The sequence below is a fragment of the Hylobates moloch genome, unplaced genomic scaffold, assembly GCF_009828535.3.
Source record: "Hylobates moloch isolate HMO894 unplaced genomic scaffold, HMol_V3 SCAFFOLD_5, whole genome shotgun sequence".
NCBI classification, from domain to species: Eukaryota; Metazoa; Chordata; class Mammalia; order Primates; family Hylobatidae; genus Hylobates; species Hylobates moloch.
This window is the reverse complement of record NW_026652280.1, coordinates 115,099,844-115,112,624: the sequence shown is the minus strand read 5'-3', so window position 1 is coordinate 115,112,624 and position 12,781 is coordinate 115,099,844. Positions and strand designations below refer to the sequence as shown.

General features: G+C 35.8%; 1 protein-coding gene across 13 annotated transcripts in view; it reads right to left on the bottom strand.

Moving 5' to 3' along the window:
* The window catches only part of ST7L (suppression of tumorigenicity 7 like), a 99,871-nt gene that overhangs the window by 65,726 nt on the left and 21,364 nt on the right, over positions 1 to 12,781 (bottom strand). For all 13 annotated transcript variants that reach the window (XR_009213668.1, XM_032154988.2, XM_058439456.1 and 10 more), the window contains 2 exons: positions 12,040 to 12,155; positions 5,597 to 5,675 (listed from right to left, as the gene is read on the bottom strand). Coding sequence is in view for 12 of the 13 variants with exons in the window: in XM_032154988.2 (XP_032010879.1) it covers positions 5,597 to 5,675; positions 12,040 to 12,155 (195 nt within the window). In the remaining variant the exon portion in view is untranslated. The remainder of the gene's footprint in view (positions 1 to 5,596; positions 5,676 to 12,039; positions 12,156 to 12,781) is intronic.

The window sequence follows — 12,781 nt, the reverse complement described above, 5'->3', positions numbered from 1 at the left end:
GTACAAGACCAAGCATTAAACAAAAGTGATGGCAGGTAGCTATCGTTAAATGGGGACAAAAACGTTCTTCAGATATAGAAAATGCAAATCATACCATTTCATCATCCTTCAAATAAGAAGACCCTATAGTACATAACAATTTCACTAATCAGCAAAGATTTCTCCATTACATTACACTAGATCCCTGTAAAGCGTTAGATATACTGCTGCTTTAAACACTGGCCTTCCTGCCCAGGCACAGTGGCTCATGGCTATAATCCCAGCAGTTTGGGAGGCCAAGGCAGGAGGATCACTTGAGTCCAGTAGTTCGAGACTAGCCTGGGCAACACAACGAGACCCTTTCTCTATAAAAAAAAATAATAATAAAGATTTAAAAATTAGGTGGGTGTGGTTGTGTGCACCTGTGGTCCTAGCTACGTTGGAGGCTGAGGCAAGAGGATTGCTTAAGGCCAGGAGTTTGAGGTTACAACGAAGCTATCATCTTACCACTGCACTCTAGCCTGGGCAACAGAGCAAGACCCTGTCTCTAAACAAAATAAAAATCAAAAACACTAGGCTTCCTGACTGCCATTCCAAAAACCAACTGAAATGTTTTAAAATATCCATAATAAAAACACTTTTTAAAAGACCTAGATGGGTATAAATCAAAATATAAACATAATTATATGCTTATATTTTGAATGTATATATTTTTAATGACTGCATGGATATACGGTGAAAAGATTTTTTCCCCCTTAAAGCTTTCTTGGATTTTTTCAAAAGTATTTTATATGGATACTAATTCAGGAAATTCATTATGTGAATACCTAATTAATCTTACTTTGAAGAATGTTGGTTTTTTACATTGAGGTAAAATTCAAATAACAAGGTTCACAGTTTAAAGCATTTTGAAGTATACAATTCAATAATTTTTAATATATTTACAGAGTTGTACAACCATCGCCACAACGTAATTCCAGGACATTTTCATCATCCCCACAAGAAACCCCATACCTATTAAGTAGTCACTCCCCATCTCCCTTGCCTCCTCAATGCCTGGCAATCCCAAATCTATTTCTGTCTCTTGACAATGTCCTCTGATGCACAAAATATTTTGATAAAGTCCATTTACCTGATTTTTCTTTTGCTGCTTGTACTTTTGGTGTTATAATTTATGAGACCACTGCTAAATTCAAGGTGATGATGATTTGTTACTATGCTTTCTTCTAAGAGTTCTGTAGTTTTAACTCTTCCATTTAGGTCCTTGATTGATTTTTAAATTAATTGGGATATATGGTATGCGGTAAGGGACCACCTTTATGCTTTTATGTATGTGGCTATCCAGTTCTTCCACCATCATTGTTGAAAAGACTATTCTTTCCTCCAATGAATGGTTTTAACACCCTTGTCAAAAACCATCTCCAGGCGTGGTGGCTCACACCTGTAATCTCAGCACTTTGGGAGGCTGAGGTGGGTGGATCACCTGATGTCAGGAGTTCAAGACCAGCCTGGCCAACATGGTGAAACCTTGTCTTTACTCTAAAAATACAAAATTAGCTGGGTATGGTGGCACGTGCCTGTATTCCCAGCTACTTGGGAGGCTGAAGCAGAAGAATCACTTGAACCCAGGAGGTGGAGGTTGCAGTGAGCCGAGATCGCGCCACTGCACTCCAGCCTGGGCAAAACGAGTGAAACTCTGTCTCAGAACAAAACAAAACAAAACCATCAACTGACCATAGATAATATGGGTTTATTTCTGGAATCTCAATTTGAATCCATTGATCTAGGTGTCTATCCTTATGATTTAACTACTGTAGCTTTGCAGTAAGTTTTTAAATTGGGTAGTTTGAGTCTTCTAATTTTGTGCTTCTATTTCAAGATTGTTTTGGTATTCAGGGTCTCTTGCAGTTCTGTATGAATTATAGGATCGCCTTGCCCATTTCTGCAGAAATGATAATTAAAATTTTTATAGGGATTGCACTGAATCCGCAGATCAATTTAGGGAGTACTGACATTCTAACAATAATGTCTCCCAATCCATGAACATGGGATGTCTTTTGATTTATTTATTTAACTTATGTTTTATAGTTTTTAGCATCCAAGTCTTGCACCTCCTTGATTAAATTTATTCCTAAGTATTTAAGTCTTTCTGATGCTTTTGTAAATGGAATTGTTTTCTTAATTTCCTTTTCAGATTGTTCATTGCTAGGATATAGACATACAACTGATTTTTATATGCTGATTTTGTTTCTCACAATTTTGTAAACACTTTCATTAGCTCTAATAGTTTCTTTGTGGATTAAGACTTTCTACAAATAAGATCATGCCATCTGTGAATGGAGATAGTTTTACTTCTTCCTTTCCAGTTTAGATGCCTTGTAAAATTTTTCTTGACTAAACTGCACTGACTAGAACCTCCAGTACACCATGTAACACAGAACTACAAGTGCAGACATCCTACCTTTTTTCTGATGGTGGAGGGAAACCTTTCAATCTTTCATCAGTAAGTACGTATTTAGCTGTAGATTTTTCAGACGTTCTTGAGGAAGTTTCCTTCCATTCCTAGTTTTTTAATGTTTTCATCATAAAATGGTGTAGGATTATGTCAGATCTTTTTCTTCATCAACTGAGATGGTCATATAGTTCTTGTCTTTTGGTCTATTAATGAGGAGTATTACATTAATTGATTTCCATATATTTATCATGATGGAGAATTCTGTCATGTTTTTTCTATATCAGTTGAGATAATCATGTGGTTTCTTTCTTCGTTCTGTTAATGTAGTGTACTACATTGACTGATTTTCATATGTTGAACCATTCTTGCATCCACAAATAAATGCCACTTGGTCAGGGTGTATAACATTTTTAATATGCTGCTGTATTTGGGGTGCTATTTTGTTTTCAGCTATTATTTCTTCAAGTATTCTTTCTGCCCTTTTCTCTCTCTTCTTTGGGACTCCTATAATGCATATACATTGATATGCTTGATAGCATCCTACAGTTCTCTCAGACTCTGGTCATATTTCTTTACTCCTTAATTTTTTCCTGCTCCTTGAACTGGGTAATCTCAGTTGACTTAAATGAAACTCACTGGTTCTTGCTTCTGTCTGCTCAAATCTGCTTGCTGCTGAACCCCTATGGTAAATTTTTCATTTTAGTTATGCTTTTCAATTCTGGAATTTCTATTTAGTTCCTTTTACTTATTTCTTCCTCTTTACTGATATTCTGTAATGGTGAGATATCATTATCATGGGTTCCTTTACCTCCTTCATCATATTTAAAATAGTTGATTTAAACTTTGTGTCTATTAAGTCCAAAGTCTAGGCTTCACAGGGGCAGTTTCTATTAATTTCTTTTCTTTTTATTTTTTGAGACAGGGTCTCTTTATGTTACCCAGGCTGGTCTCAAACTCCTGAGCTCAAGGGATCCTTCTGCCTTGGCCTCCCAAAGTGCTGGGACTACAGGTATCAGCTACCACACCCAGCCTAATTTCTTTTCTTTCCTATGTATGGGCCATGTTTTCTTGTTTCTTTGCATGCCTTGTAATTTTTTGTTGAAAACTGTAAATTTTAAATATTATATTCTGGCAACTCTAGAGATATAATTTTTTCTACTCCCTAGGATTTGTTGTTGCTGCTTTTGCAGTTGTTTGTTTAGTGACTTTTCTGAACCAATTTTATAAAATTTATATTATCTGTCATGTGTGACCAGTGACGTGTGTGCTATTTTAGCCTTGTGGTCAGTTGGTGATTTGATAGAGGTTTCCTTAAATGCCTGGGACCAAAACCAAACAAAACACAAAAAGCAAAAGTATTTGCAGATGGGCTCTGTGTGGGTGCTAGGGCATACCTTCAACATTCAGCCAAACAGTTTACAACTCTGCCTTAGCCTTCACCTCCTACTTGTACAGAACATGAAGGTTAGGCAGACTTGAGAGCTTAGGACTTTCTCAAGTCTTTTCTGAGCATATGCCCAGCTCTGGCTGTGTGTGGGGCCTTGATTCCCAGAAATATGTGGGAGCTTTTTAGAGCCTTTATTCCTCAAAGTATCTAATTCCCGAGACTTTGCTCACAAGCTTTCTGGTTTGTCTATTGTTTGTCCTTCCTGTTATCGCTTGCCCCAGGCAGCAGCAGCTAATGCATTTGCCTTTAAATGTTTTTAACAAATGACCCAGAGTGTAGTTATGTCAGTTCTGGGAGAGTTTTGAAATTGAAACCTCTCTTCTTTCAGTAAGCTGAAATAAAGCAAGCCCTTTGAGCTAGTCCTTCAGAGAGCCAACAGACAGGTCAAAACAAACGACCACAGTTCTTTGAAAATAAGGTCCATTCCACTTCCTCTGGTACTAGAAACCTATACCTGGAATGTACTCTGTTGTCTTCAAGACTGCCACTGAGCTAGGGAGTGAGGGATGGGGCCAGGATAAATAAAACACTACAAAGCTTTCTTAGAGAGATTTAGGTGTTTTCCCCCTTGATTAAGCATTCACTAGGTTACTGTAAACTTTTGATTAGTTTCCAGAGTTTTAATAAAGTTGATCCTGACAGTTTCTGCCAGTTTATTATTTTGGCATTCTTTACTCTGCCATTTTTGCTCCACCATGGGAAGGTCTTCTTAATAAGGATAACGTATATACTTGGGGGAGAAGGTTCAGGAAACAACTCTAAATTTATATTATTCAGGAAGCATTCCTTGATAAACCCCAACTGGAACCATATTTTCACTCTTGGTATTTATTTAGTCTGCATTAGATTAGTATTTATGGATCTGTTCCTTGTAAACAATAAGTTGCCTTGTGATTTTACATTTTGCCTTTTCAAAATATAAAGTTCAAACAAAGAACTATAAAAAACTGCTGCTAACATGGAAAAAAATAAACTTGACAGAGCTATGTTTTACTTATTTTTAATCCCCTTCTCATGCCTTCAAGTCCATTAGCAACTACAGTACTCAAGATTGAATGCTTTAAGTGAATGATTTAAATGAAAAAATTAAAACAGGTGCATAAGTACATTAGTATTTTAGTACTTTTTTTTTTTTTTTGAGACAGAGTCTCGCTCTGTCACCCAGGCTGGAGTGCAGTGGCATGATCTTGGCTCACTGCAAACTCCACCTCCCCGGTTCACACCATTCTCCTGCCTCAGCCTCCTGAGTAGCTGGGACTACAGGCGCTCGCCACCACACCCGGCTAATTTTTTGTATTGTTTAGTAGAGACAGGGTTTCACGGTGTTAGCCAGGATGGTCTTGATCTCCTGACCTCGTGATCCGCCCGCCTCGGCCTCCCAAAGTACTGGGATTACAGGCATGAGCCACCGCACCTGGCCTAGTATTTTAGTACCCTTTTAACTCTAAAGTATTATCACCATTCTCCAGGAGCATTCTCCACTTTGAAAAGTATTTCTAGCATAATTTCTATTCAAAAGCATATACAGATTTACCATTTCAGAAGCAAAATACAGATGTTGGCAAACATTGAAAATTTTATTAAATATCTATAACATGCAAAAGGGAAATGACTAATGACTCCAAGTGTCTTAGGAACAGACAAAAGGAGACATAAAAATCATTTGCCTTGGTTTCCTTCAAAATAAATTTATTTTCCATATATTTCAAACTTACTCATTGTTTAATTCTAAAGCTTGATAGGCTGCTTTGATTCGAGCTGGAGGATTTCTTTCCCTCCATGCCTTCTGCATAACTGTAGAAAAAAATTTCATAAAATAAATGAGATGGTAAACAAATAATCTGCAAAATGTATGAAGAATAAGCTAGTGGAGTAAACAAAGCTTTAAATAATATATTCTTAAACATACAAAACAAGAAACTAGGTTATTAGTTCACATTATCCATATGAGAAATTTACATTAAATTTGGAAGCTTCACATAAAATAAAAATATATTCTTTCTCTGATTTATTTGAACAATATACAGGGTACTTAAACAAGTTAATTATATCATTATTATATATGAACATTTATATATCTAAATGCATGTTAACATTGAGTTTAAGTGACATCACATTATAATCAATATGAAATATTACAGTTCTACTTTTATCATTCTGAAAAGGTTTTATGGAACTGCTAAAAATAAAAATATACAAAAACTTAAAGACAAAGTCTTTGTCTAATGAATGATTCACTCTACGAAGAATGTACGGGCTTGCGTTTTGTGTAAAAGGGCAAAAAAAAAAAAAAAGGAATTAATTTAGAATATAGTACCTCTAGAAAATGTCAGCCTCTATCAGGATTCGACAAAGGCCCGAGTTAGGATTTCTTTGGAATATTAATTTTGCTATCAATTTACTGTACCAAAATGAAGACTTCACAGTAAGTAAAGTTTTCTTTAATTAAATAAACAAATAAAGTAGACTCGGAAGACAAACTGGCCCATTTCAAGTTTGATAAGAAAAATAGAGAACCTATGAGTGTTGCTTTTGGAACAAAACCTGCAACTGTCCAGGAAGAATAATGTGAAAAATGTTTGAATTTTCCTTTGGAAACAAAATATTAGTCTTGGCTTAGAAAAGGAGTCAATATATTCCACTTGTGTAACAAAAATACATTTCTCATATCAAACATGTCACCAGCTAGCTGCCACCTAACGCTTCCTGAACTTGACAAACTGATGCAAGTCAGCACTCATCTGATACTGGCCAGGTAAAGAACATCATTCTGCTGCAACACTAAATATTACATTAAAATAATGCATAATATTAGACTTGTAATTTTTGATGATAGGCTGTCTTCTATGAGTTATATGATATTTACAAGTCAAATTTTAACACTGAATCTTTATTAACATTTTAAATTGTTATTTGGTACTCTAGTATATTAAATACATACTCTAATTTATCTAACCAATTCCCTTTTGATGGACAATTAAGTCATACTAAATTTTTTGCTAATACAAAACATTGTGATAACAATCTCTCAGTATGTGTTTTCATATCTAATTAAATATTTCCTTTCTAGAAGTAGAACAGCTGACTAAAATATACATATTTTAAAAGATTCTGGATATGTAACAAGTTTGGGGAGTTAGGAGAAAAAAAGATTCCAGATATACACCCCCCAAATTCCACAATAAGACTGTATTAATTTACACTTTTTCAGGCAGTGTAATGCGGTATAATCAATCTTTACTAATTTAACACCTTAACACAGTATTATCAATCTTTCCTAATTTAACATCTGAAACTTATTTTCATTTGTGTTTTTTTAAATTTCTAGTGAGGTTGTCTAATTCACCTTTAAATATTTTATCTTATTCTTTTGTTTTCAAATGCTCTACCTAGCCTTTCAAGAGTATTCTTCACAACCAAAGCAGTCCTAAGCCTAAGCAGAAAGGAGAAATAAAGTTGACGGGGGAAAAATGTATATTTTTTTTCTAAAATAAGGCTTAGGAGTAATTTAAAACAAAATGCTGATTTGGTATTCAATTGTCCTCTTTAAGGGCTCTTAATATGCTGAATATAATTAACATAAGCAATTAGCAATTCACTCAAATTTATCTATTTTTCAAGTTAAATAATATTCTAATATGCTAACAAGCACAAAACAGATCAGCAGCTATCATATCAGGGGCCATAAATATGTAAATGTCTACAAATGCCAGGCATTAAACATAAATGAGTGAACTGAAAGCACATTCACTGTCTCAAAGGGAGAGCCACAACTCAGTTCCATCTTATTACTGCCAAGTGTAAATTCAAGTTCAATTTTGCCCTATTTTTCAACCTTCAAAAGGCATAAATTCAGATTTTAATGTAAAATCTCCTGATTTTTAAATGCTGAAGAAAAAAATCTGAAAAACAATGCTGGGCCCTTCTGGATATGTTTGTTCTCTGCCCTAGATAAATTAATAGAATAAGAACAAAATCTAATTTAGTTATTACTGATGACAGTAAGTCAAGAGAAATTTGCCACATCAAAAAAGTACACATTTGTATTTTTGAAAATAAAACTACTGATATAAATCATAAATCATGACCTTTATGTGAGGGTCTGAAATGATCAATATGGAATCAACAGTCCATTTCTGAAGATCATTCACAGATACACTCTGTCCTCCTCGAGTTCAACCTTTAGCTGGGGTTAGACACACGTCTAGAGAAGTACATAAAACTTTGCAAGGACCAAAATGGGATACATGGTTTTAAGAAAATCAACTTCTAAAGCTTCAACTTTATCACTCTTTTCTATAACTGATCTACCAAAGAATGTTTCTCTGGTTTCCCTATCCCACCTAACCACAATTCCTATACCCGCTCACCGCAAAGATATGTTCCTTTATTTCACAAAAAAAAAAAAAAAAAAAAAAAAAAAGGCTTACTTCTTACTCATCCTGAATCTTACAAGGTGTACTGTCCTATAGTGTAAAAATCTCCAGGTGCCAAAGGGACAATTCAAAGTTTGGGTAGGGGGCAACCATGTTTAATCAAGGCATCCTATAATAGTATTACTGCCTTTTATTTATTAAACAGTAAAGCTTGGCATTGGAAAGAAAGTATTCTGGCCCTGTATTCAAGTATATTAAAGAATGAAGAAGAGAATGATAACAATTTTTAACAGTTCTATTAGCACCTCTCCCTACTTACTATCAAAGAGTGGATTGCTCCTAGGGGAAGGTCCCCTCACATCAAGGCAAAGCAGGCATTAGCAAGGAGTAATAAAGGCAGTGAAGCCTTATTTTGGCCAAGTGGTATGTTCTAGGCAAAGTTCCAAGACACAGCTATCTTTCTATCTTAGAATCTGAATTCAGAAGACAGATGGGGAGGCATGTTAATATGTTTATTTAAATTGAAAAATGAAGTCAGACTGCTCTGTCAGAAAGTAAATATGATTTGGTTGATAGAACTGACAATGAGAACTCACCCAGTCAATTAGATTATATACAGAACCTTCCACAAAGTTGAAAGAGCTAAATATGTAGCTCTAAGGATTTGACAGAAATATAATTAAAGCACGTCATAACACTTAGAACCTTACAGTCAAATGCAATTCAAATTTTTTAAAATTACATTAGAATGTTTTATTGTGGAAAAGGATGGAAGTGTGATACCAGACTCTACGGCATGAAATAATGATAATAAAATTATATAGGGATGCAAAACAGATATGTGTTCAAGAAGAAAAAAGACAACATTTACTACTGTTAAAGAGCATTTGGTAAGCTGGGCGTGGTGGCTCACGCCTGTAATCCCAGCACTTTGGAACACCAAGGGTGGGGGGGGGCAGATCACCTGAGATTGGGAGTTCGAGACCATCCTGACCAACATGGAGAAACCCTGTCTCTACTAAAAATACAAAATTAGCCAGGCATGGTGGTGCGTGCCTGTAATCCCAGCTACTCAGGAGGCTGAGGCAGGAGAATCACTTGAACCCAGGAGGTGGAGGTTGTGGTGAGCCGAGATTGCGCCATTGCACTCCAGCCTGGGCAACAAAAGCAAAACTTAGTCTAAAAAAAAAAAAAAAAAAAAAAAAAAAGGATTTTATTAAATATTGTTTTGTTTCCTTGGTTGTTTTTTTAGATATAGGGTCTCTGTCCCTCAGGCTGCAGTGCAGCAGCACCTTCGTAGCTCACTGCAGCCCCGACCTTCTAGGCTCAAGAGATCCACCCACCTCAGCCTCTCAAGTAGGTGGGATTACAGGCATGTACCACCACATGTGATGAATTTTAAAACTTTTTTTGTAGGGATAGGGTCTTACTGTGTTGCCCAGGCTGACAAACTCCTAGACTCATGGGATGCTCCTACCTTGGCCTCCCAAAGTGCTGGGATTACAGGCATAAGCCACTGTCCTTGGCCTATTTATGTATTTTTCAATGGATTGTAGTGGGCATTAAATCATTTGATTTCATAACACAGGTTGAAATATAGGGTATACTATTATTTTTAAATATCTGTATTTTGCAATATGTCAAAAATTACATTCTCTATGATTATTTAACCTTATGATGTCAACTTAAAAATGTGTGAAGGGACACATTCTTTTTCAAAATTCTTTTAGGAGATATTAAAATAAAAATGTTTTAATACCACAACTTCAGTAGATAGCCATGATTGCTATTTTAAAAGCCTGCTGATGTTTGCAATTCAGTGTCACTCTGTGAGAGAGGCTGTGAGAGAAAGGGTGGTGAGTCCTAACTTCCAGAGTCACTCAACCCTTAAAGTTAACATACAATACTGATATTGTACTGCTGTTATTTCCCCAACATCTATCCTTTTGCCATTAATATAAACATTAAGCATATAAACATAAATCTATTCTTTTTACTCCTTTACTGCAATTAAACCATTTTATGTAATCATACCAAAGATTCATGGGTTTCCTATCATCCACTCTTAACGTATTTAATCTAGCAAAGATAAATCACTATGAACTCATTTTAATGCAGGAAACTGGCTATTTTTCAGACCCTTCAGTGATTTTGTGGTGGGTAGAAGCAGTAATAGTGTAGTGGTTAACAGCCAGTCTTGAGTTTGAAACATGGTTTTATCATTATTAGCTGTGTGACTCAAGGCATATTACTTGATCCCCCTTTGCTTCGGTTTCTTTATTGTTAAAATGGGGCTGATAATACTACCTATCTCATCAAGTGACTGGGAAGATTAAATTTCTATAAATTGCTCAGAACAGTGCCTGGCACATAGTAAGCCTAGACAAGTATTAGCTATTATTAGTGAAATTGCTTAAGACATCTGTGACATCTAGGCCATTCATTCATTCATATTTTTTTTTTTTTTTTTTTGAGACGGCGTCTCACTCTGTCACCTAGGCTAGAGTGCAATGGCCCAATCTCAGCTCACGGCAAACTCCACCTCCGGGATTCAAGTGATTCTCCCACCTCAGCCTCCCGAGTAGCTGGGATTACAGGCACCCACCATCATGCCCAGCTAACTTTTATATTTTTGTAGAGACAGGGTTTTACCATGTTGACCAGGCTGGTCTCGAACTCCTGACCTCAGGTGATCCATCCACCTCAGTCTCCCAAAGTGCTGGGATTACAGGTGTGAGCCACCGCACCCAGACCATTCATACTTTCCTCAAAGAATAAATATTAGTATTTACACTATGCCAGGCAATGTGCTGGATAATAGAGATTCAAAGAAGAAGAGAATATAGTCCCTGCTGTCCAAAAGTTCATACCCTAGTAGCAAAGACAAACATGAAAGCAATATAATAACATTAACAACTAAACGTTTGTGGCTGAATAAATTAAATAAAGTTACTTCATAGAGGTTTAGACTAAGTAGTATAGAATTGCAGAAAACAAATGTTTAATTCTGTGACAAGGGATCCCAGAGAGGGCTTTCTAGAAAATGTGACTTTTAATTTGGATAATGAAGGATAAAAAAGTAACTCATCAGATAGATAAGGAGGGTGAGTGCATTCAAAGTAGAAGAAAAATTGTGATAAAGATCCCAGACCAGGGCCTAGTGGCTCATGCCTATAATCCTAATGTTTTGTAATGAGTTTGAGGTTACTTGGAGCTATGATTGCACCACTGCACTCCAGCCTGGACAACAGAGTGAAATCAATCAATCAATCAGCCCTGTCTTTAAGCCATACAATTAAGAGTCTCAATACTCTCTTCTATAGATAAGCACTTAGAGAAAACTAAACACAGAAATTTCTATGATCTTCTACCACTTTATATGTATCTCTAACTCACGACTAAAACAAAATATACTCCAGTTTTCTGTACATGCCATTCTCCAATGTTTATACATTGACCTGTTATTTTATTTTATGTATAATTGCAGGTGTTCATTTCCCAGACAGAAATGGGGTACACTGTTTTCTGGAAAAGTAGTTGTCGTATTTCATCTGAAAGGTTTTTGAAGTAGTAAAAGAAATATGAAATATTTTAAATTCTTTATAAGGAAAGGCAGTGTATCAACCTAGCTTTTAGTCATAATTTAATCTGAGTTTCTTATCAATAATATAAACAACTCCAAGCCAAATAACTAAATAACTCTGTATAATAAATAACTCTAAAGAACTTTTAAAATAAGCTTCATGATCACTGTTTATGCTGTAAACAGATATGATACATACCTGTGTCTGAAGGACGTAAAAAATCTGTGTCACAAGTGAAAAAGGTCTGATGGTCCTGAGCTGACAGGTTCATGTCATAGTATGTAAGTGGCTCTTTACCAGTCACCCAAGTGTATCTTTACCAAAACACAACAAAATGTTTAAATTGAACATGAGAGAGCATCTATCTGCTATAACAGACACTACTCAAATTCAAAAATATACTGCTACACATTTGGATGTTTTAAAATCTTACAATCAGTAAAACAAAAGATAACCTCACAAACTACTTAGAGTATGATAATAAAACATCAAAGACCAAATAGAAAAATAATATTCAATAAACAACTGCTTTTGAAAATTGAATTGGGCCGGGTGCCATGGCTCCTGCCTGTAATCTCAGCGCTTTGGGAGGCTGAGGCTGGTGAATCACTTGAGACCTGGAGTTTGAGACCAGCCTGGGCAACATAGTGAGCCCTGTCTCTACCAGAAAAAAAGAAGAAAAAATCAGTCAGGTGCAGTGACTTGCACCTGTAATCCCAGCTACTGGGGAGGCTGAAGCTGAAGGATCACTTGAGCCCAAGAGCTCAAGACCAGCTTGAGCAATACAGCGAGATCTTATCTCTATTTTTTAACTAAAAAAAAAAAAAAAAAAAGACTCAGTAAAACAAAAATTAAGGATTTGGAATTGAGGCACAAAATGAAGCCTGGAATGGAGCTAACATATGAAATGTATACCCAAAAGTTATACTTTTACATTAAG